Below are 25854 nucleotides of genomic sequence, written 5' to 3' on the forward strand. Positions count from 1 at the left end.
CGGATCTCCGGGCCCTAATCAGTTTTAAATGAAACTGGATGTCCTCAAAGAAAATGTGAACTTGGTGGAGCAAAAGGACATTCCTGGTCCTTTGCTGACACTGTCTAGCTTTGTAAGCCTCTACGTTGTCAAGCAGACATTCTGCCTAGACTGAGAAGAAAGTGGATTAGGAGGAGTGAGGAGAGAAGAGGACCAGGTTGAACTTGAAAAGCAGTTCAGGAAGGGAAGCAGCTTTCCTGGGAGAGGGCTTGGGTGACGTTTGGAAAGGTTTTGCACTATGGTGCCTGCAAACACAGGGGAAAGAGGCTATGGCAGACAGCCTCACCAACAGACTCTGGGGTCCTGAGCTGGTGGATGCCTCAACACCTCTCCTGAACTGACAGCGCACTGCACTTCACACATGGGGCTCCAGGGGTGCACCTCACAGTTTTAGTGCCCTAAGATGCCAATGGCAACAGAATTGGAACCTTTTTTTCCTAACCAAACTCCTTCTTACTGAAACTGATGCTACAAAGCTCCAGTCCTTCTTCAGGGCTGCCTTGACTGCTCCAGCCTGGGCTGCCCTAGTCTATTCTATCAACACTCATCACGTTACAAACGACAGAACAAAATGTATCATTATTTCAGAAGAAGGGAAGACAGAGTTTGCTAGTAGCCATACAGCAGTAAAAAGCTCTAAAACAAACAGATGTAAAGCTATGAAGATTTCAGAATATGCAGTTTTTCCCCCTGTTGGAAAAAAAAGCCTTAAAAAGTCATGTCACCCACATTTCAACTTTAATTTCATGACTGCCTTATGAACTTGATTGATTTTGTCTCTTCAAGTGACAGCCAAGAAGAAAAAGAAAGAATCTTGTTTTAAGCTTTTGTTGTGGAAGGAAACAATTATCTTAGACATAAAAACCCATCAGCGCTAACTGCCACACAGTGTAGTCACCCAACCCTGCTATGCATCGCTACTATCATTTAAAAAGAAGCAGCGGGCACTTGGGCTACCTCCATGCTGGGCTTCCCATGTCATAGGACGGAGTGCACACACTTACCTCTTGCAAATGAGACTCCTTCTTCTTGGCGGACAAATTTAAGTGCTTGTCCAGAATGGAGTAGTACTTTTCGCTCTCCTTGTCGAACTTCTTCTTTCCATCCTAGGGACAGGAATTCCAACAAAATCAGTCAGGTCAGAGCATCAAGGGACCATCATGGTATCCAACCTCACCAAGAGTCCCACCTAGTGAGGTTAGAACCTTAACAGACAAAGAAGAAGGAGGTGAAACACCATTAGGTATGCATTCTCCTCTAGAAGTGGCTTCCCATCCCTTGGGAAACAACGTGTTCTTCAGCCACGCTCCTTTGGGTCCCAGGAACTGTACATTGAGAAACAAAGTGAGGCCAGAGCAGAAAAGTCACAAAAGCCTGTAACGAGCTCCCAGAAGTTTCTGTCATCTTGCATGCCCGAAGTGTGGCCAAGATGAAGATTTCTGAATTCTTAAAGACGGTTTTGGCAACTCAGATCAGTTAAGACATAACCCACATAGTTCTTCACAGAGTTAGAGTATCCCCAGCTAGGAGAACGCGTGTGACTCTTCACTTCCCTTTCCTTGTCCTCCCATCCCATCTCCGTTCTCTTTTCCTTTCCTCCCCTTGCTTCTCTGTCTTTCCTCTTCCCTTTCTTGTCACCCACCCATTCACCCTTGGTCCTGTTGCAGACTGGAACTTGTTATGAAAACCAGAATGACCTGATGCAATTTGCAGCCACCCTCTGTCACTGCCCACAGTGCAGCTGACTGACTGACACTCATGAAGAAAGAGATTGGTGGTCAGTGAATGAATTTATCTTCAGACCAAACTACAAAGAAAAATTCCCCCAGTGTAGTACGGGCGGTGGGAGTGGAGGCTGGGCAGTAACAAGAGTGCCACGTGCAGCCAACTTCTGATATTTATCAAATATCAAATATCTATATTCTATTTCCTGGAGGTGACTCTGATATTTATCATTTTCTTTTTACTAAAATGTTTTCTTTCCCTTTCTTCTTGGTGATGGTGGAACTGTAAACAGGCTGACCTGTCATGAAGTAAGATTCTAGCTTACGTGGAGGTGTCAATGTAGGAAACACTGAAGTGAGGGGACACATCGGGGCACAGCATCACCAGACACTGCGCACAGGGAAGCCTGCTCTGTTTTTTGAGTTCATGTGAAACAGATACATGCATAAACTGCCTTGGCCACTTCAATGTTTCCCAAGCTGCAGCCTTGACCAGGTAAAGCAGAGGCAAGTGTTTCACAATTCTCTGGCTTCCTTCACCTACAGAGTCTAGACTCTCTGAAACAGAAGTTCTGCAGTGAGTGTGAACAAGGCCTTCTTCAGCCCATGCGTAAAGTCACGGAGAAGTGAGGTTGACTGCTCGCTGGGGATGACTCTGGACCTATCCCCAAGCGCAGAATTTGCAAGTGAGCAGGTAGCAGAGTGGACTGGGAGGAGTGAGTACAGTTCTGCTTGGCCACCTGAGCTGAGCTTTAGATCACTTTTAAGCACTGATATATACACTAAATATCTGCACAGTGCAATATTCCATCTGTGAATATGGGAGGAAAAGGCCAAGACCAGATAGGTGTGGAGGCACAAGCCTGGAATTCTAGCACTTGGGATCCAGGCACCAAGGCCAGCATGAGGCATAAGGCAAGAACCTGGCTCCAAAAAATAAATAAAATAACACCATCTCTAAGGCTATTTATGCCTCAGGAGAACTTACAGTGTTACAATCAGAAACACAGTGGGAAAATAATAGTATTTCATCAAAGAAAAGGATATGGGAAATACATTCCTCCTGAGAGCACGCAGCCCAAGGGTGTGGATGGACGAGGTTTCTGTGGTAATAGCCCACACTTCCACTCCTGAAGTGGTCACCTGGCTGGATGTGTCCCCTTTCTGTCCTATTCTTGGTGGATATTACTGTTTAATCTGCCATTTCATGCCTGCAATCACCCTGCCCATCCTATTCTCCTTATAATGCTCCCTTCTCCCCCCATCTCCATTTCAGTTCCTTGTTCTTGCTCAGCCCTTTCTCTATCATTCAAGGAATTTTCAAGTTGGGCCTATGTACATCTAGTTCAGTCTTAAACTACATGAACTCTTTATAAATGGCGACTTCTGCAGCCACGTTCAGTGTTCTGGTGGAGAAGCGGTTCATGTCCATGCCCATCGGCCTTGAAACCAAAGAGCAAGTGAGTGGGAGAGAAAGTCTCTGGACATTCCCTCCTGGACACACAGCAGCTTCCACTGACGCTTCTGCAAGGCTGACTAATGGACTACCATGATCAGTCATCAAAGAGGACTTGGAACCCAAGTATCTTAGGTCATAGTCCACCTAATACCATTCATCACATCCTTCTCTCTGTGAACTCATATCTTTGTGAGCTTTAGGTATGTATGAGCAGACACATAGCATCCCCCAGACAAATGCCTAGGAATCCCATCTGATGGCATCTTAGGCCATAACAAAGATTTCCTCACTTTATCTTATCCTACCTACTTGGTGTTTCTAGCTTAATTTATGGCTTTCTTTGTTTTATTACTACAAAAATTCATTAGACTATTACTATATTGAAAATTAAAATTTTTAGACACCTCAATCAGGATTCCTTAGCCATGGTCAGTCATGTCTGGCTCCAGAATAAATTCTATCCATATCCTCTATTGGGGAAGAGTTCTGCTTTCATATTGGCATGAGGGAACAGTAGATATGTAATGAGCAAATAACATTATTTTTTTGTATTGGTGGGCACCACACTTGGTTAGAGAACAGATCCTCTAACTGTTCAATCAACTTTACACAAGACGCAGGAGGACATTCTGCAAATGACCAGTGACTGCTTAACTCAGCCCTGAGGATGCCTAATATCTGTGGATGAGCAGCTGCATGGAGGACGGCTATTGGCTGACTCCTTCCATCGGACAAAGGGGCTCACAGTCTCACTGGGCACTGAAGGGGAAGGAAATGGGTTCAGGAAAGGAACTCAGCTGCTGGGAGGTGGGGGGCGGACACTAGAATCTTTGTTTTCACTCAGTGACTGGTGACATTTTTGGAAATGTTAATTTGATGTCATTACATCAACATATCTGGCAACACAAAGATCAATCCTAGAACCACTTCTTCAATTCTTATTCAAACCCTGGCCCAAAAGCTGGATAAAAGACCAGACCACATAAAGGAGGCTCTAATATAGGAAGTGAGTCCTAGAAAACAAAACACAGTAGCACTCCTCTGTGCAATCGACGTCCGCCTACGAGCTATGATTCACCGTTATGTAGGACTGACAAGGATGACCCCAGAAATGACTTCTTGGGTCTGCAGTGTCTAGTTGCAGTGAACATCAAATGAAGAATTTTCCCTGAAACCAGTGCTGCAGAGGAAGGGAGAATTGATCACAACACTTTATATGTAATCAAATGATCACTGTCTTCTTAGTGTTATGGCAAGATTAAAAAAAAACTACCTATTTATTATTAGGACATACAGTTTACAAGGTTCCTTGGCCCAAGGCATCATGCCAGGCAGAGGCCCTCTCAGTTGAGAGCATCAGTGTACCTTACACAATAATATGTTTCCAATGGGTAGATGGCTCAGTGGTTGCCAGTCATCAAGCCATTACCCACCAACTCCCTCATCTCAGTCTGTCAACACATACTCTCGAAAGGCTTCTTCCAGAGTAGTTGCCCCTTTCTAATTATATCAGGATGAGTAAATGATATTCACTGGAACAAAGCAATCTCATATTTGGCCATATAATGGTATTCTATACATGGGACAAAAGAATAGGCAAATAGAGGTAGATAGTGCAGACATGGCCTCAACATACAGAATAGAAAACCTAAAATGTAATAAGGATTGGAAGAAATGCTCAAGCTTATTAAGAGAGAAAAACAAATGAATCCTCAAGCTGTTTATATTAGAACTATTAGAAACTGACAAACATTAGAGAATTGAATGACATTGGCTGGCAAGACTGCTCAGTGGATAATGGTGCTTGCTGCCAAGCCTGATGACCCAGGTTTGATCCCTAGGACCCACATGGTAGAAGGGAAGAGCTAACACTGTCCACTTGCTCCCTGACAACCTACACACTCTGTAGCATGCACGCACCCCCCCACACACACATACACAAAGAAAAATGTTAAGAAATGTGAATGCTAACATATAGACACACAGACGGAGATCCAGGGCTCTGGTCTCCTCCTTCTAGAACTGTATAGGCACAACAATTTTAGAGGATAGGGTTGTCCTGTCCATCCCAGACAGACATGGCTCAAAAATAAGCTCTGGGTGATTTTTTAAGGTCATGCTGACTTCTTGCTCATGAGCTTAGCCTTCATACCGCACTAATTTGAGCCATTTCCTCATGTTTATGTTTGTATGGTACGCATATACATGCACACATACCCATGCATATGTGCATACTCACATGTGTATGTGCATGGAGGCCATAGGTCGACTTTCAGTGTCTACCTTGACAGCTTCCCATCTCGTTCACTGCAGCTGAGTCCTTCACTTCAGCCCAGAGCTCACTGACAGGTCCAGCTAGTCAGCTTGCTCTGGGGATCCCTGCTCTGCCTTTCCAGGGCTGGAAATACTGTGGTTCTTGCACCCCTGACCATTTGCCTGGGTTTTGCAGATCTGAGCTCCAGTACCCGCCCTTAGACACTCACCATTACACAGTGAGCACTGTAGCCAGTGCACCATCTCCACACCTAATCTTGGTTCCTTTACTGTGTCATTTTACAGCTGCTACCTATACGCTAAGATGACCAAGACCAGAAGAACTAAGGAACAAATTTTCCTTAGAGTGGGTAAAGAACAATCTGCCTATCTTATGAGCAGATATTATCAGAGAATCATCAGAACAAGGTCAGGAGTCACCAGGAGCACTGTGGGAAATCTTCATCAAGCCTGTGTGGTCCCAAAGCCCAGGCTGTTTTCACAGAAAAATGCAGCAAATAAACTGCAGAAGCTTCTTTGGAAGAATGTGGGGTGGTGTTGGGTCAGAAGAAGAATGAGAGAGCACAAAGAGGCAAGAGAGAAGAGATCAAAAGGAAAGGGCAGGACAAAAGGGGATGAGTGGCAGGGATGGCCATGGGGCCAGAAGCTGCTGCAGCTCCAGGCACAGGAATGCTGGAAAGAGGGCAGGTACCCGTCTCCCACCTCTGCTTGGTCTGTGTGGGTCTGCAGTCAGGACAATGGGAATGGGCAATGTTATGAATAAAATTATGGTTGTGTAACTCTGCATCCCAGCAGGATATTTGGAAAATAACTCTGGGCTACTGGGTTCTCAGATGTCTTAATTAGTCACCCAAACTCTTTTTCACACTAAGCATTAAAATTTCCCTTCGGTTTGCAGACGGCTGAATTGGGTAAACCTAGAGCAACAAAATAATCTGATAAAGGTTAACTAGAATAGTTGGGACAGGAACTGCGTGTGCCTGAACTCAGGAGGCATTCTCCTTTAGTCTCCAGCGACAAGCAATAGCAGGTGGAAGTTCAAATTTTCTACTGTACTACTTCTAAAGCTGTTTCAGGTAAAATCTCCTAAAAACAGAGGCTTGGAGGAAAGTTCCTGCTAAAACATGTGGTGTGTGTGTGTGTGTGTGTGTGTGTGTGTGTGTGTGTGTGTACACGTGCGCATGTGCGTGCTTGTGTTTGTGTAGTGTATGTGTGTGTGATGCAATCCTTAGGCAGCAAAATGGAGGGTAAAAGCAGCACAAGGGTCAATGACTACAGTAGCCGCTGAAGTACGAAGGAGTTGTTATGATTATGCTGGCCTGCCCTGTCACCTGGGTACCCTGTTTCTTTACGAGACAAACTCCGCCCACTCCCTATCTCCCTCTTCTAGTTGAGGCAAGCTGATCTCCTGCCTCCTCTCTTCCTTTTTCTCTCTCTGTCCTTTCTTCTTCTGAAGAGGCAGCCTCTGCCTTCTCCTCCTCCCACTGTTTCCTCTCTCTGTCCCTCTATCTCCCTCTTTCTTCCTCTCTCTCCTCCATATCCCCTTACCCTTACACACTCAGAATACCCACTAAATAAACTCTATACCCAAGCTCTCTTTGCATGGCATATCTGTCTGTCTCCCACCCTTCACAGCCTCTTTCACCCACAGTGGGATCTGCCAGGGTCACCTGTGTGGCCATAATCGTAACAGTAACCACGTGCTCAACAACACACCCCATCTCCACTGGCACCCTCAGAAGCCATCACACCTTGTTGCATAGCAAGGGAGGGAACTCAAGTGTCTAGTTGCTTCCTATTAATCCGATTCTGTCTTGAGTGTCAGGAAGTCTACTGCAGTTCAGATGCTCACAGCACCGGCTCCTGGAGCTGTAGAGAAACCAGGGCGACAGTGTGATGTCCAGTCTAGAGGGCAAGAGGGGCCAGTGAAAGTTAGGTCCCTCACTCAAAACCTGTGGTTCATAAAAAGGCACACGTGGAAGGTACAAGTGGAGAGATCCAGATGCAAGGGCTCCTCAGGAAGCCAGACCTAAGGGATAAACTGGGCCTGGCACCAAAACGCATAAGGTATTTGCTAGATATTATCTTGATGACTTAACAATAACTTGAAAACTGCCCTTCAAATGACCTGCAAGCCTGTTTACAACCTTCCCTTGAATTGTCTGTATGCTTTCTTATCACGGGCCATTTGAAAATATTTATAGATAGGAAATTATATTATCAGGATTCCCACTCTAGAGGTCCCTGCTAATGAACTGCTAAGTTCAGCAGAGTGGTGGAGTCTCCACTAAAACACAGTGCTAACAAGATTAAAGGGGCTGCTTAGCTTCCATATTTAAAGGAAAGGAGAGAGAGGGGGAGGCAGCAATGATACTCTGGGCACTGTGCCCCCTCAGTATCAGCTTGTGCAATCAACACCCCCCTTTTGATGAGCCCCGTTTCACAGTAACAGAGCCTCTGAATGGTTGTGGGACAAACAGGTACCAAGAATACAGACCATGGTTCCCAATCCTTAGAAGACTGGTAACTGTGAGAGCAACACTGGGAGAAACTTCTAGAAACTTTCTAAAAGACCTGCATCTCCACCATCAGTGCCACAGGGAGAGGACATGGTCCCAACGTGGATGGTAAAATGACCATGCCCAGCTCTGAGTTTCCTTTATTGACTTGAGTTGTTAAACTTAAGTGTGTGTTTGTGTGTGTGCACGCACGTGTGCATGTGCGTGCCCATGCATACATACACACTCACAGTTAGCCACAGAGGGCAATTGGCGTGTCAGATCCTTGTGGCTGGAGTTATAGGCATTTATGACTTTCCAAATGTGGGTGTGTGCTCCAAATTCCCATTCCCAGCTAGAGCTGTGAGCATCCTTAACCGCAGAGCCATCTCTCCAGATCTCCCCACTGACTTTTGACACCACGGATGGCTGGACTTTCATCAAAAGGATGAAAGACTAAAATGTTAGGCGTCTTTGCAAACATGGGAAACCTTTAAGAAGTTTGTCATTGCTGAACCTTGTGTGCTGGCAAATAAGCCCCGGGGCAGGCAGAGCTGGTGTGCCTCAGTGGGTAGAGCTCAGGTCTAGCATGCCTGAAGCCTTGGGTTCGCTCTCTAACACAACAGAAGCCTGGCATGGCTGTGGAAGTCGGCAAGCCAAGCACTCCAGAGCTGCAGGCTGGACGATGAGAAGGTGGAGCTCATCCTCAGCTAGTGAGATCAAGGCCAGCCTAGCGTACAAGAGACCTGTCTTAAACCAATCTAGCAGCAGTCTCTCCCTTCCTTCCTTGTCCTTGTCTTCACTCTTGCCTCAACAGCCCTCCCCGCTGAAGTTGACAAGAAGGAAGTATGAACTGTGAGAATGACTTCGCTCCTGCAGCATAGTTCTGAATACTGAAACTGCTCTCTTGTCTTCCTTTCTGATTATAGGTTTCAAGGAGAAAGGCCCATTCCTGAAATTTCACATGGCTGCTGAAGACAGCACGGGTTTGGAGTTGGAAAGGAAGCACCATGGCTGCTGATGGTGAAAGAAAGACTACAGGCCAGAGAGAGAGTCCTCACTTTCAAAAAGGAAGGTAGAATATAAAACAAACCGACCAGCACACCCCCAAGGAATGCTCACTCCCGTCATGTATCTGCAGAAACCACCGGAGAAATAGAAAGTAGCTGCTGGTTTGCGAATTGTGGCCGCGTGCACAGACAGACACTGACAGGGCACTTGTTTCTCATCAAATCTTTAGCAAATGGTTTGAATGGTGAACTCTGATCAGGTCTGGGACTTCAGACGACTAAGTGGTAAACATCAACAGCACAGTTGGGAGGCAGAGCACACACTTCCTTCAGTTGTGCACACCACTTGACTGCCATAACAGGGGATGGTTGAGCTAGAAATTTAGCAGTTATAATTAGCAGACCTAACTCTAGAAAGCTCAATTTTATGGATAAAAAGGCAAAATTAATTAATTGCTTTATTATTCTTTTCTTCCAGCTGCCCCCACACCGATCAATACAAATTGACCTTTGGTTTGGCAGTTTTCACAGATTTAAATTAATAGAGGATTTTCATTTTCATAGAAGTGAATCTCATTAAAAGAAATCCAATTTTATATTAAAATGATATTGAAACCTCTCTCTCGATTCAGCACATTTGATATGGTAATGGATGTTGCTTTTGTCATCTTCTTTCCATTTTTAGGGTATTTTTTTCTCACCTTAATTCTTACTCAGAGCCATTAGGTCATTTGTTCTTGCTAAAGTAAAAATGGTCTAGCAATATGGCTTAATAGGTAAAGATGCTGACAGCCAAATTTTATGACCTGAGTTGGATCCCAAAACCCACATGATAGAACGTGAAAACTCTCACAAGTTGTTTGGCCTCCACAGGCACGAAATCCTGTATTACCCACCCCCAAAATTTAAAAACAACAACAGTTTCTTACTGGGAAATTTCACTCCATTTAATACATTCTTAATATGAGTAATCTGCTGCGAGAGCACCTTCCGCTCCTTCAGCCAATAGCCGCTGAAATACCAGCCCACTGGGGCATGGTCTATTTCTCTTTAAAAAAGAGCAGAAAGCCTCAGCTAGCTCTCTTGGTTTCGGCTCTTGCTCCAGTGACAAGACTCCTTTCCTGGCTGTTGGTGTTCTGTAAATTTCCCCTAAATAAATACCCCCTTTGAATCCAAACTAGTGTGGAATTGATTCGCACATTAGTAATCCTTGGTAATTAGAAAGTCCATTTTATTTCCTAATAAAATAATTTTATTTTAATTAATGCACAAATAAAATTATTACATACCCAAAAATTTATTTTAAGGTAAAGAGTAAGAACAGGCTTTGTCTTTCTGTTCTGAATGCTTCTTTCTACCATGAAGTCTAACTTCATCCCCAGACTAGGAACATCTGACTGAAACCTATCTACATAAAATGAGGGTGAAGTTTAAACACTATGACTCAAAGGTCCTAATTCAATCCCCCCAAACACACAGACAGGCATACACACCACATACATGAGGACGCACTTTCAGTCATATAGGCACACACACATGCTAAAGAGAGCTCTCCAGAGTAGCACTGGTTAAGGACTTCTGTTCCTCAGACACTGCCCCTTCAGCTCCTGAAGGAAATCTTACGCACACACTCCTGGCTTTCTGAAGAACATGTGATGGGCTCTAGAGAAAAAGCCAGGGCAGAGGAAACAATTTACAGACTCGTTTAGCAGCACACAAAACTGAAGTGTCACATGGTGACCACATGGTCTCATTCCCACAGAGGAGAGCAGAAGGGAAATGACCAAAGGTGAGATGTTGCTGCTAGTCATCAGAAAGGGTTGTTAAACTACTTTAGCATACCAGATTACAGCCGCCTGCCTGACAGAAGCTAATTAGCAGAAGCAACCAGGATCTTCTTCCTGGGAGCTGTTAGCCATGCTGTTCATGGAGGCCCAGCTTATTTTTAAGAGCAGAGAGCACTTACCGGCTAACGTATTTAGAAATTATTGTTACTGATGAGACCTGACACTTCCCTTTAAGGCTTGCCTAGAACCATCTATGGGATTTTCATCAGGAAAGCTACATTCTTTTTATCTAATTCTAAGCAGACATTGTGCATAATCAGTTCCAGGTGTATTTGCAAGGATGGCTTCTTTTTGCTAATAGTCTGTAAACAAATGCCTAAAACAGCGAATTTTATGGGGTGCCTTGGAGATGAGAGGGCAATGTCGCTTCTCAGAATGGGTTAGCACAGCACCACTGATTGATGGGGACACAGAATGTCACAGAGGCCATTTCAATAAGAACACCAAAGAGTGTTGGTTTTCAGGGTAATCTTCTCTTTAGTCGCCGACCCCTTCCCATCCCTTGATGATGATACAGTGGAGAGCATGGAGTCAAGGCTTAGCTTTCAGAGAGACTGATGACTGCGATCTGTGGGTCTTCTCAAGAAATGACTTAAAAGGGGCTATCCGCTCCAAAGGCAAAACAAAACCAGGGATTTGATGGACTTATTTCTTGAGTATGAGAACTGGGAGCCCTGAGAATACCAACAAGACAACAAGAACAAGACATGGTCCTGTGCCAAAGACCTCATTATCCGGGGGAAGAGGTGAGCCACAGTAAAACACACAACACATAAACATACAAAGACATCAGCCAGGCAGCACTGGCCAGCTGGAAATCAGGGGCATCGCAAAGGGCAACACCGAAGATAGCTGCCTTGGCAGATTATGACACCTCCCTATGCATCGTGAAATTTCATATATCCTACATCATATTTACAGCACTAGAAACTTGTACTGGGTGGCACTAAGGTTAAAGAATGCTTAGGTCACAGCTATTTCATGTGTGATTCCTCTGGCAGTAAGATGAAGAAACAATTTGAGAAAGGGGGTGTAAACAAGGGATCACTGAACTGAATTAGGGCAATAAAATCAGCAGGAGAGGAGCGATTTAGGAAATCTTTGAATTAGTGATGCTCATCCCAGGGTAAGAGGTGGCACAAGAGGCTGGTGAGGGCTCCCAGTTAGAAAGCACAGAACATGGTAGGTGTTGACTGTGTAGTGATGAGACTACTACTTTGTGCTGAGTTACTGCTAGGCACCACCCGGTGTGAGACCATGGTTTCTGACCTTGAAGAACAGTTAGGTCTTGGAAAGATGGACAAATGGAATTAAGAATCGGGTCATTGAAAATCACCCGAGTTCCCAGATGATTATGGCTTACCACTAGAACAAGGAAACCAAAGGCAACCTGGAAAGCCCCTCAGGAATTCTATAGCATCTCTACGCCTGTACTTTGAAAGGAAAAGAACTGGGGTTCAGATTAGTTCTCTGGCAGAACATGTGCCCAGCATGTGTTTAATCTCCAGTGCAGAAAAACAAACAACCAAACAACAGCAAATACAGCACTAGTCAGAAAACCAGGAGGATTGGCCACTACATATAACGGTGGAATTACTATGTGGTCCGAGGGCAAATGTGTCAGTGAATCTCATTTACCTCATTTGTAATATCAGGAATGGCTACAACTGTCCTGTTCAACACATTAAGTCACTTTAGTGCTCATTAAATATTTGCAGAGCACATGCTCACATAGATAAAGACACCAATCTTGTCTCAAAGATCTTGAAGTAGAGAAAATAGTGCATAAAGATCACATGCCAACCAGATGCTACAAACATCAAAAAACTTTAAAGAACAAGCAGCTTCTGCAGTAGGGATGCTGAAGGAAACAAATGAGAACATAGACATCACACACTAGCTGAGTCCCTATTCTCTGACAGGCAATGGTGAACCAATACCACTTCAACCATAAGTTCGTCTCATATCTATTCTCATTGCCTTTAATTGTGCATTGTGGGGGTTGGGGTAAAGGCGCCTGATTGCAGTCCCTGAGGAGGACAGATGAGGACATCAGATGCCCACACACAGAGTGACCAAAGCAGGACTGGGAATCGAGGTTGGATTTTGAGCAAGAGCAGTACGCACTCTCAATTGCTAAGTTAACTTTCTAGACCCAAGAATCACCTCAGTGTGGCACATAGTCCACCCACCAGCTAGAAGGTGCCCTTTTATCAGTGGTGAAACATGTTCTGAAGAACCATAGCAAATATCTCTTCTTCTTTAAAGAATATTGTCCTCCATGAAGAACATTACAACCACTCATTTTATAAGTCTGAAAGCTAAGCTAAGTTATCTGGAATAAACCATTTAAACTATTTTTTTTGTGATAAAGATGAGAAATTGGTTTCTTTTGAAAAACAATACCATTTCAAGTGTCATAAAGCAAATAATAATTTACTTCTTCCCACGTGTATTAAAATATAAGCAACAAAGTAAAGAATGTTAGAGCAAAAGGAAAAGAGATTCTGTTCATAGCAGATGTTCATCTCTCCCACCTCCACAGAGACTCCCCCTTTTCAGTCACCAAGCCATTCTTCCTATGCAGTGTGCTGTGCACATCTCTGTCTCTGCATTTCATGGCATCACAAGTAGATCACAAGTGGTAAAATTAAGAGCATCCTTTAAATACTTCAGGAGTTTGGGCTAAAAAGACCAAAGAAAAATTAGAATTTCTTCCTTTGAAAAAACAGAAATGGAGATGAAAAAGATAAGAGTCAATTAATTATAGATGAAAGTTGTAAGAAAGATCTACAAATCCCGACACAGATGTCATGGGAAAGAGTGCTAGTGAGCATCATGAACAAAGGAAGCCACGGGAACCAAAGGTGAATGGTTGCACCTCCAGCACCCAGCAACACTGCTCTACAGGGAGGCTGGCGGAGCCCAGAGCAACAGAAAGCTGTTAGCATAAAGGGACTCTTGGGTTCGAGCCTACAACAACACGTCAACTTGTCACGGAGGCACAAGTCTACAGGTAGTAAAGGAAGATCAGAAGTTCAAGGTCATCCCTGGCTACACAGAAAATTAGAAGCCAGCCTAGACTATAGACCTCAAAAACAACTGAACAAAAAAATACAAAAGTTTTCTACTACGCTGTCAACAGATAACACAAATAACCAGAATGGATGATTTTACCATTAGCAGTCAGAAGCAGACAGGGGTAATTCAGGAAAGACCATTTAAAGGGCTTCTGGAATTGGGCAAAAAGAGAGTTTTGCTAATGAATGATGCCTCTGCTTGGATTTTTATAATTTACAGCTAATATTTTTCTTTTCAATGATGCACAAAGCAGGCTTTTAAATCAAGGAGAGTAAACAAGTCTAAACCTAGTCCAGCATCAGTCTGCACTTGGTTTCCTCCCAAAGACTCAATGAATGTCTTCTTACAAATGTTTGTAGTCTTGCTAACCCATCCTCACATAGGCAAACCAGTAAAAGACACACCGGTACATCCTCCTTTCGTTTCACGTGAATGTGAAAATAACAATTTCCAAAGTGCGGGACAACAAAAGGGGAGGTTTCACAATAACTAAACATTTACAAAATTAAGCAATCCCAGAAGCTCGCAGTTTGAGACAGCTGTGAGGAAGTTGCCTAGACCGGCCCTGCAAAGACAGGCATTACACCAGATTTCCCACACCGGCTCCATCAGCCGCCTCAGGAACTTCTTTTTCTCACAGATTTTCAAGGAAATCTCTTCCTTATATGATGTCTGGTTTTTGATTCAAACAAATCTAACAAATGCTTCCTTTGAAGGAAACTTAGATGAAAACAGGAATAACTTATAGTGAACATTTCTGCTCCACAGGACCTGGCACATCCCAAATGTCACTTGGTTTCATGAGGATCTTCCCCTCTCCAGGACGGAGAGAGAGCTCAGAGGTTACGGGTGCTCCTGCTCATGCTGAGGATCACAATTCACTTCCCAGCTCACCCCAGGGGGATCCCGTGCCCTCTTCTGGTCTCTGGGGGTACTGGACTCATGTGCACATTCTCAGAAACATACAAACTCATAGTTTAACAAACAAAATCTTTAATAAAAATTTTTTTCTTCTGTCTCTGCATTTCCCAAGGTCTCTTGACCTTCCCAAGATTACATACACAATTACAAGTCTTAAAAGATGCTGCCCTTAGGATTTTAAGTGTCTAAATATTTTCAGCAGGTGTACTTTCCGGAAAGGGCATAAAAATTCAACTTGTCCTATTGCCTCTAACTGGGGACAATGAGAACGGGGTACAAAGCAATTGGATGAGGTGCCACACTGACTTCTCTTCAAAGCATGTATTTAGTTCTTTGTGCATTTTCTATCTTGAACCCCATATACATGTATATCTTGGCTTTGAGTCTAGTCATGCCAGACCCATTTAAAGAACTGTATTATTAACCTTTATAGTTGCAATGAAACTACAGAATTCTAATCTGAACTTATATTGGGAATTATAATTCTCAACAATCCTTTTCTGATTTTTTAATTAACTAAAGCAATTATATATGCTAATCAAAAAATGTTAAACAAATGTTCAAGAAGGTTAATGTTATTTCTCTTTTAATTTAGAAACCAACAGTTGCAAGCAAACATATCAACTTGCTGAAAACTGAAAGTCTCTCTGAAATGAAGGGAAAGAAAACAGCATTGGATATCGAAGCCTACATGGGGAAATCGACTTAATCTGACTCCATGATAACTGGAATTTGAATATACCACAATTTTCAGGAATCAGTGGTTCCCAGGAACTGATTTCACCCTGTCGGTGATGGCAAGTTGATGGCAAGTGACATCACCACCAAGCCATCTTACCAGTTCATCTTGCCAGCCTGTCTGCACATCTTGAAAAGCAGTGTGACGAATCCTTATGAATAACTTAAGAATGTGGTCAATATGAAAGATTCCACAAAAAATGAAGCCCTGGCTAACATGTTTGCTCCCTACACGTCTGAGCTACTTTGTAATAGCCACCTAATCCTCCATGTTGGACTTCCTGTCTTAGCTCTAAGATGTCAAGGGAGAGTGGCTCCTAAGCTGTCTTTAAACAAAGGCATGGAAGCTTTGCAGAAAATCTGCAAGCCAGCTCCCGAATTTAATAAACACTGCCTCACCTACTTGTGTCCCATCTTTGGATGCTGCCAAGGCAGCCTTAGAACAGGTGACAGTGTACTGACTGTCAATGAACAACTTCAAGCATTCTAAGTAAAGTCACTCATGTTTTAGGCTTTATGGTCAATAACCAGCAAGCAGAGAGGACAGGTTGACTTTGAATTGCCAAAGCCATCAACCCAATATACTAAAGCATTTCCCAACTGGCCAAAACACAGAGAATCTGTGTCTATGGGAGTCCTAAACCACAAATTGGGCATCTGTATTATCCTCCTGTCCCCCAGGATTCAGGGAGCATCTCCAAAGAGGATCTGGAAGAGACAGAGGCCAAACAGTACCTTCTGGAGCTGACTGAACATCTGCGACACCCACACAAGACTGCACAGAATCAGGCCAGGCCATCTCCCAGGGGCTGGGAGGCTCACAAAGCTACCAGCATGTGATGGCTTTGGGGAGGGGGAGTCAGTTTTCTAAAGGGTAAAGCTTCTGAATGCCAGACTTTATACCCAGGAATAAATGAGTACCACAAATTGGACTCATTGGATTATAAAGTACTTTTTAAATTTTTAATAAAGCAATTACAAAGTTGGGAGTGAGGTGGCTCTTTGAGGAGTTAGAAACACAAGGTGAATTTGATCATAATCATGCATGAACCTCTGAAAAGCTTTAACAAAAATACTACAGAAAAAAAAAAAAAACTTTTTCAGTTATACATGACCAACCAGGCCCTGTCCTTTTTCAGTGATAAATGACCAACCAGGCCGTGTCTCTTCTGTGCTATTTCCACTTGTTAACTTGAGATAGGAACTTGATTTACAACCAGGCTAGCACCAAAGTCTTGATCCTCCTGTCTCTTTCTCCCAAATTCTGAGATCACAGGCTTCTGTGCCATAGCCACCTTCTCTTGGTATTTTAATTACTCATTGTTTTTCTTATTTTTTTTTTAGGTTCTTCCTGCAGTGTAAGAACCCATCCCCAAAAGTCAGACAAACATAAAACTACCTCACTTTTCTCCTGAATCCAGAAGTGGCTTTGAGTCATTCTTCGTTTTCTGGAGGAGATTACCCAGAGAGAATTTGGAAATATTTTGAAATAGGAGCTATAAATTTCACTATGGAAAAGCCACAGTGGAATGTACAAATTGATAGGGAAGGGACCTGAAATGAACTCTGGGCACAGTGCTAGGACCCTCCCCTGCCTCAAGAGTGACATCTTCATTCTGTGACTTCATCGTCAAGAGAGTTCACCCTGCCTCTTGCCAAGTATTTTTGTACCAACTTGCTAGGGAACAATAAATGGATCTTTTCAACATCTTTTAAATTTATTAGTTTTATAGGCTTGTTTATGAAGATGAATTCCTAGCTACCAAAGGCAGGCTCTCAGGGAAAAAACATGTGACAGATGAAAAGAAAAAGGAAGTAGGGAAGGTAGATTCAATTTTGAGGTATTTGGGATGAAAGGGCCAATCTGGTTTAAGCTAGCTAAAACAAAGGCTAAAACAACCAGGCTTGGAAGATGACTCAGTGATTAACATGTTTGCCTTTGAAGCATAAAACCAGGAGTGATGTTACATGCTTGTGACCCTCGACCCTCGACCTGAGGCAGCAGAGACAGAATCATCCCTGGGGCTCTGTGCCCAGCCTGGACTAACCAGTGAGCCCAGACCACTTTCTCAAGGAAAGCAAGGTCGATGGCTCTGGGGTGCACACTCGCAGAAATCTCATTCTAATGGTGCCTGTGATGACTGGTTTTGATTGACAGCTTGGCTGGGTTAAGACACGCCAAGGGCGTTCTTAAATCCCTTTTGTGTGTTCCTGAAAGGACATTTCTAGAGGGTTTAGGCAGGGAAGACTGGTCCTGAATGTGGGTAGCCACATACCAGGGGCTGACATTCTAGAATGAATGAAAAGAGGGAAAAGGAGGAAGTGAGCAGAGCACCAACATTTCCCTACTTCCTAGGGAAGTGGTGGGAAGTGGATGGGCAAGCAGCCTCATGATCCCACTGTCTTGGCCAACACCCAGCCACTTGACCATCACGTCAACCCTGCTACAGACTGCACCTCAAACCACGAGCCAAGGCAAACCCTTTCTCCCTCACGTGGCTCCTTGTCAGGGATTTAGTCAGAGAATTTATAATGTTAATTATAAATTGAATTTTAAGGATGAACTCCAGGTACAAACTGTTAAATAACAAGCATTAAATGGTTCAGTGTGGTCTGGACACAATAAACCACCCTAGATACTGTTCTCTAAAATTATACCACTTTCTGACAACCCCACCCACCTCTGTGGTTGCTCAAGCTCCCCCACAAAGGGCCACAAAGAACACTGCTTCTTCCTGTAACCCCAGATACTAAAACTGTCACTTTTTCTAACATTCCTACATATTATTTACTTCTCTGAGTTCCCAGCTGGGCACGCAGCTAAGTGGTAGAATATTTATCCGACATGCTCAAGGCCTTTTTAATCCCTGACATTGTACAAAGGAAAGAAAAGGAGATTTAATATTCATGCAGCCCCCAAATTAAGCATCCAAGGCTATTGATCTTCAGAATTTCAGTATTAATGAGCAAGCAGACATGAGTTATACCAACACCAACACACACACCATACTGTGAGCTGAGTGGAGCAGCTAAGTCAGACAGATAAAAGACGAATGTAGCCCACATTCGAGGCAGTGTATGGATGGAGACAGATGTCCAGTCACAACAAAGACACCCCAGATCCCAGGATAAAACACAAGCTGACTATTTGAATTCAAGTTTTGTTTTAAACTTTATTCCTCTTACCTAATAACTTTCTCAGCTGAAAACCATAATGAGAGGGCAGAGAAATGATAAAAGATGAGGGAGACAGGAGATCCCAGAGGAACATGGTGTGAAGGACCTCAAACCATGCTGGAACTTAAACTCTGTGTGTATCTGTCTGTCTGTTTTGCTGTCTGTCTATGTGTGCTTATGTGTTTGTCTGTGTCTGTATGTATGTAAGCCTGTCTCTGTGTGTGTATCCATGCGTGTGAGTCTGTTTGTGTCTGTCTGTGTGTCTGAGTTTCTGTGTCTGTCTGTATATCTGCCTGTCTCTGGACATATGTGGTGTGTGTATCTATCTCGATGTCTCTGTGTGTGTGTGTATCTGTGTGTGAACACCACACTCAGGGAAGGTAGGCTCAGCTCACAGCAGAGAAGAATCCCCTTAGAGTTCAGACAGGACAGGAGGAGAGAGAACGAGCCAGAGGTTAGTCCACTGGATCGAAGTCGACACAGGCAGTGAGGGTTTGGGAGACTAAATCAAGGATATGGGTATGGGGCATGGCAACTAGTCACACAGAAATGCCACCATCTTTTGTAGAAGTCACCCACAGTCACATGGGTGAGCACCAACCAAACCATCAGAGACAAAATTAGTTGATTAAATAAATAACCTAGGGTAGGAAGGAATACCATTCTCTGAGGTGTCAGGAAATCTTACCAGACAAGAGGAGTGGGACAGTCCAGACGTTCTCCTCTGTACAGAACTGGTGAGCAGATAGGCAGAATCAGGGAAAGGCATTCTTAACAGTTCTGTTGCCTCTCTGGCCATCCAGGCACTTCCAATCCAAAGATGAAGCCCTATGCAGGAAGGGCCTCACTCCTCACCAGAGCAGAGCAAACCACACAAAGCAGGGCTTGGGCTCCAGCATGCATTTGAACCAACCAGGGAGTGCCTTAAATTCTAGAGAAGGCCTTGACTAGTTTGAGGTGGGACCAAAAAATTTCTCTGGTAATGGCAGAGATGACATGCAGGCCTCAGCCCCACATTTGGAGGGAGAATTGATCATGGGGCTGCAGACATGAGCGAGTCCTAATAGATATAAATGGATAGGAGAGAGCAGAAACTGAGGCCCAGGGAGAGCGGGGGAGAGGCAGGAAAGGAGGAACTACAGATATGTCCTCATGGCACCAGGAATGTTCATAGAGGTTGATCCCATAACCTCAAGAAGGGTTGCTATCACCTTAACATCTCAGCAACCCAGAGATTGCCATCTCACACCTGGCAGAGCCCACATTCAAATCACTGATTATTTGTTTTCAAACTGTTTTTCTTCTCTGAAACAATCAACTTTCTAAAAATTTAGACCCAGGACACAGCCAAACAGAGATGAAAACTTTTAAAGTGAAATCATTTTCCTCTCCCATGGAACCTCCTGGGTGGGTAATTAAAGGACGTGGAACAACAGGTCCCTCCCACACTCCCAGTGCATAGAGATCTAAGCTAAGGGACACAGCCAGTTGCTTTCCCAAACCTGTCCAGTACTGTTCTGAAAGACATCAGCTACATCCCAAGCTCCCCAGAGGTCAGGTGACCTCAGACACCAGAAAAGACAGGGAAATACTGAAGTGTCAATGAATTGCATTTTAGTTATCAGTCTCTGATTCCATCCCGTCCTCCATACACCAAGGAAAACTAAACAAATACTGCTCAACATTCTACTTCTAATGCACTAGAAGAAAAGTACAAAGGAGTGGTTTAGAGACCAACGCATTTCCACAGTGAGTTCACCAGTATCACCAGGGTAACCACCAACGCATTTCCACAGTGAGTTCACCAGTATCACCAGGGTAACCACCAACGCATTTCCACAGTGAGTTCACCAGTATCACCAGGGTAACCACCAACGCATTTCCACAGTGAGTTCACCAGTATCACCAGGGTAACCACCAACGCATTTCCACAGTGAGTTCACCAGTATCACCAGGGTAACCACCAACGCATTTCCACAGTGAGTTCACCAGTATCACCAGGGTAACCACCAACGCATTTCCACAGTGAGTTCACCAGTATCACCAGGGTAACCACCAACGCATTTCCACAGTGAGTTCACCAGTATCACCAGGGTAACCACCAACGCATTTCCACAGTGAGTTCACCAGTATCACCAGGGTAACCAGTTAGTCACATTTACCAAATAAGGCAAGTTTTTTCAATGCCTGGGATCTTTCTACAGTGAGCTCACTCTACTTCTCACCGGGTTTCTACAGTCCTCAGAGGTCATGCTCACAGCTCCTACAGAGTCTGAAAACCAGCAAGCTCCATGCAGACATGGGAAGCATGTCTCAGGAGAGCATGCTGCTTGTCCTTAGCTCATTCCTAGCTATGTATTAGATGCAAAAGGCAAAATACACTCCAACTGCTCATCAGTAAAGCGCGGTATTAAACTAAATCCGTTAACAAAGCCAGTGAAAGCTGTTTGTTCCCCTGGGTACCAATGGCAGTCTTCACCTGACGTCTCTCAGTGTATTTACCAGTTGCAAAATGTCACTCATTTTCCACGAGTGAGACTAGGCACACATGTCCTGAAACTTCAAGTTTTCTGACTAACAAATACATCCATTCATTTCCTCAATGCCAAAGAAACGTTTCTCCATTTTTAACTGCTTCTGTATGGAAACGTGGTGCACACAATTTAAATCTATGTTGTATCTATTAAATGTAAGAACTATCATTTTCCTAGTGAAAATTTGTGGTGTTGGGGAGAGGGTTGTCTACTATATTTAGCAATTCCAGGAGAGATCTGAATCTGCACAAGTAAGTGGTTTTCACTTGACGATTTCACACCAACAGTTCTTCATCATTCTCCTCTGACTTTTCTGTGGCAAACCATACCCATGAAGAGCAGCAACTCTGAAGGCTGTGTCAGGGCAAGTGTTTCATGAAAACAAACAGAACAGAAATGGGAAAATCTGGTGTTTGTGTTACAAATATGAGCTGTAGCCACCAAGATGCAAAGTCACACCCAAGTTTATCTTTCTAGAAATACTATGGTTCCCAAGTATAAAACGAGTGTGGTTCCAGGAGCATGCACGCTGCTCAAAGGTGTGGGAAGCTTGGTTCCAGTTCCAGCTGGCAGAGGGAAGAACATTCAGAGGGTAGGAGGTGATTGGGTCTCTAAAGGGACTGATGATGTAGCTAAGTGGGCAGAGCTCTTGACCAACACACAAGACATCCTGGATTCAATCCCTAGAAAGGCATAAACTGGGATGGTGGCAGGCGTTAGCACTCAGAGGTACAGCCAGAACATCAGAAATTCAAGGTCATCTTTGGCTACATAGTGAGTTTGAGGCCAGCGTGGTCTCTGTCTCACACAGGGGCAGGAAGCCGAGAGGGTTGTCTGTTCTTCTGTTAAGAGAGCAGGACTTTGAGCATTGGGGGTTACAACTCATCAAATGTGACACGGGCACCCCTCCTGCGTTTCTCTGGCTCCCTTCCTACAGGTCCCCTCCTGTGCTTGTCTGGTTCCCCATCTGTCAGTCTGACATGCTGTGATACAACCAGGCAGGCATAATGAGGCAACCAGCACAGTCTCTTTGGGACTTTCCAGCTACAGTCATGAACCCAATAAGTTCCTTTAGCTTGTAAGCAGGTTTGACTATATTGTTACCGCAAGACAGAATAGAAAAATACAAATGCCAAATCACCAAGAATAAGTCTGGATATTATTACTAAAATGAAAATTGAAATTTATTTTAAGATGTGGTCTTTTTTCCCCAATAATGGGCCAGAGAGTAAATACTTCATTCTTTGTGGGTCACATGCTATCTTACACAGCTACTCAACTTGACTGATGGAATGGGAAAAGTTGGGGGAAAAATTGGACAAATAAATGATACTAGATTCCAACAAGGGTTTCATTGCTGGATACTAAATCTGACTTTCATGTAATTTGCATCTGATACAAAATATTATTCTTTAAATTATAACAAAAAATGAAAAATGTACTAACTGTTCACTGCTCATGGGCCACACACGCACAAGCAATTTATTTGGCCTGTAGGATTTAACCTCTTCCTTAATACATGAAATTCATCTCTGGAATAATCACAGGAAACAACTGGACCATTAGTTCTACAAGGGAGAAAAACAACCTTGAGCAGAAAAGAGAGCAGCCACCCAAGGTCTATCACAGAGATATTTGCTATGACTGGAAAGGAAGAACGAAAATCATACCCCAGAGGACATGGATGCATGCTCTTTATGTCACGCTCCCTTTGGGAAGTTGCTAAACAATTCAAAGAGCAAGAGATAGTGCAATATGATTTTTAAAACGCAGTTATAGTTTCAGTCCTGAACGTCTCCCAAAGACCCTCTCAACATTTGACAGTGCACTACTGGGAGAACCCAGAGCCTTTAGGAAGTGGGATTCTGTGGCAAGAACTTAGGTCACTGGAGGTGTGTCTGCGAAGGGGACTCCACACCCTTCACCCTTTTCTTCCTATCTACCCTGCCCCGACTCAGCTTCCTGGATACCTTCCTCTGTCACCCACCCTTTGTCACATGTGCAGCCCTGTTGCAGGATCAAAGGCAGCGGAGCAAAGTGACTACAAACTGAACTCAGAAAGCACAAGCCAAGCTAAATCCCAAGGGAGAGGCTGCGCTCAAACACTCACTACAGGAACAGGAACTATGGCATGGTAGAGACACACAAAGCAATCCAGTGACCAGAGGGCTGCATGGCCAACGCAGAGATGGGGAAAGGTGACACCTAGGGAAGCCTGAGACCCAACGTCAACAGCAAGGAAGACAGAGTCCAGAGGTCTGAGGTTCACTAGAAGCTGGACAGTGATAGTGCAAGGACAGCCATGACCTGAAACAAGCCCGAGAGGCCTTCTCCCTGCACATGCACATCCATTTACTCGTTTGCATGTGTCACACACACACACACACACACACACACACACACACGCACATGAGTTCTAGCAGACGGCTTAGTCATTCCATGGATTGCATGACACTAATGTCCAGTTTCTAACAGTACAGCAGAAAAGCCATCCCAAGAAGCAACAGCCGTATGCAGTTAGCATACACACATTCTAAATTAATATGTAAACCATATTTCTTAATGTGGTTCGTATTTTAAAAACTTACAAACAAGAACAAAAGCTCTAATCAAGCTGGTGGTACAGGAAGCTGCCCAGACATATTACAACAACTCCATGCTATGGCAGTTCCTCATTACTCGGTCGTCTGCTACCTTGGATGTTAGCTCCCCTTTGCATGGGCTGGAAATTTGTTTGATTTTGCTGTAGTTTTTTAGACAGAGTTTCATATAGCCCAAAATGGCTTCAAACTCACTAAAGCTGAGGCTTGCCTTGAAAATTATGTTTTTCCCATATCTCCCTCCTGAATGCCAGCATGATTTACCTCACCCAGGACTCTGCCAGGCTTACACCTGCACCTGCTTGATGCCAGCCCCCACTCATCTTGCAGAATGGATTCGTTCTTCCCTCTGTGTTTAGCAAATAGTCTGCTCCAAGTACAGCATCAGTGCTGCTCCACCACACCTCTTTGTTGCTGAGATTTTCTGTGAAGAGAGAGCTCACCGAGGACAGTAACACAGGATGTCTGAGAACCCTTGGGGCCAGCAACGTGTCTGGCACCAAACAGCTGAGTGCTAACACTCGCTTCATGGTCAGGACAGATGACAGCATGCTAATCAAATTTCCAGACACTCAGAACTGGGAAAGGATGACAGCCTGGACATGATCAAATCTATCTGCCAAAAAGTCTCAGAACTTAGGAATAAAGAAACTAAAATTTCATAAGAATCTTAGCAAAATCTCTGCTAAACAAGGGATGAAGGAGTCCTAATGTAAAGGTTTCTCATATTCTAGTTTTATATCATTAAAAATGTGACAAATGGCAGGATATGAACACTTGTCTATTTTATTTTCATTTACGTCTGTTCACAGGTTTAATGTGTGTGACTGTATTAATGCAGCTGTGGATACAGAGGCCAGAAGGAAATCTGTGGGGTTTAGAGCCCATTGAAACAAAGACGTAAGCTGAGTCAGGCATGGTTGTACACAGTTTTGATCCCAGCACTTAGGATACAATCACAGGTCTATCTCTGTTAGTTTGAGGCAAGCCTGATCTACAGGGTAAATTCTAGGCTAGCCACTGGGTAGTACATGGTGAGATACTGTCCCAAAACAAAACAAAGATTTAAAATTTTGTCACCATTTACCAAAAACTTCTCAAACTGTCAAAACCATATTTGTTGCCAAAAAAAAAAGACTTCATTATAAGAAAATAAGTTTTGATTCCCATCCAAACTTGGACCACTTTAGAATGTATAAACTTAGTATATGGTAGTATTTCTCAAGATCTCACAGCACAAACATCACCATGACGTCAGCAAAGCTCTTCATGATCTCTATTAGCCAACTACAACTTATATATGGCTCATGGAAATGGTTCTAGCATTTTAAAAAATTATGTATTGGACCTAAAAATGGACCATAAGGATAAAACAAAAATAAAACTGGTGGGAACGTCTGAACATTCCTTGGGATTGGACTTCAGCCACTGACATAAAGCATCACTCCTGGGGAAACAGTGGTAATTTCATCTATAACCTAGGTTCAACTAAATTATAATGTGAGCACCTAAATTCTTTTCTCATTTAAGTTGGAAATTGTTCAGCAGGGACTTTGGGTGATATCCCACTCAGAACATGAGCTTTATAGATGTTCCTTCTTTGTCATTGGCTAATACATTACGACATAGTGTTGTTTTTCATTTTATTTTATGCATTTGTGCATTAACTTTCAGGCATGTATGGTACGACATGTCCCAGTGCCCTCATAGGCTGGAAGAGAATGTTGAATCCTTGGGACAGGCGTTCAGGAAGCTGCGAGCCACCCGATGTGGGTGCTGGGAATCCAGGTCCTCGGCAACAACGAAAGTGATCTAAATGCTGCACCATCTCCTCAGCCTCTACGCGGAGTTTTTGAATGGTGCTGCTTGTCTAACATGGAGATGACTTTGTCTTCAGGTGATGTCATCTGGCTGGTTTTAGTGGTAGGGATGGGGTCCACCAGAGCTGATCC

General features: G+C 43.7%; 1 protein-coding gene across 1 annotated transcript in view; it reads right to left on the minus strand.

The window, feature by feature from the left end:
- Arhgap42 (Rho GTPase activating protein 42) overlaps positions 1-25854 on the minus strand; it is a 227323-nt gene that overhangs the window by 60213 nt on the left and 141256 nt on the right. Inside the window, exon 5 of the mRNA XM_050162229.1 lies at positions 1044-1145. Within this exon, the coding sequence (XP_050018186.1) occupies positions 1044-1145 (102 nt within the window). The remainder of the gene's footprint in view (positions 1-1043; positions 1146-25854) is intronic.

Source organism: Alexandromys fortis, unplaced genomic scaffold (genome assembly GCF_014885135.2).
Source record: "Alexandromys fortis isolate MF-2015 unplaced genomic scaffold, M_Fortis_MF-2015_v1.1 scaffold_112, whole genome shotgun sequence".
Taxonomy (NCBI): Eukaryota; Metazoa; Chordata; class Mammalia; order Rodentia; family Cricetidae; genus Alexandromys; species Alexandromys fortis.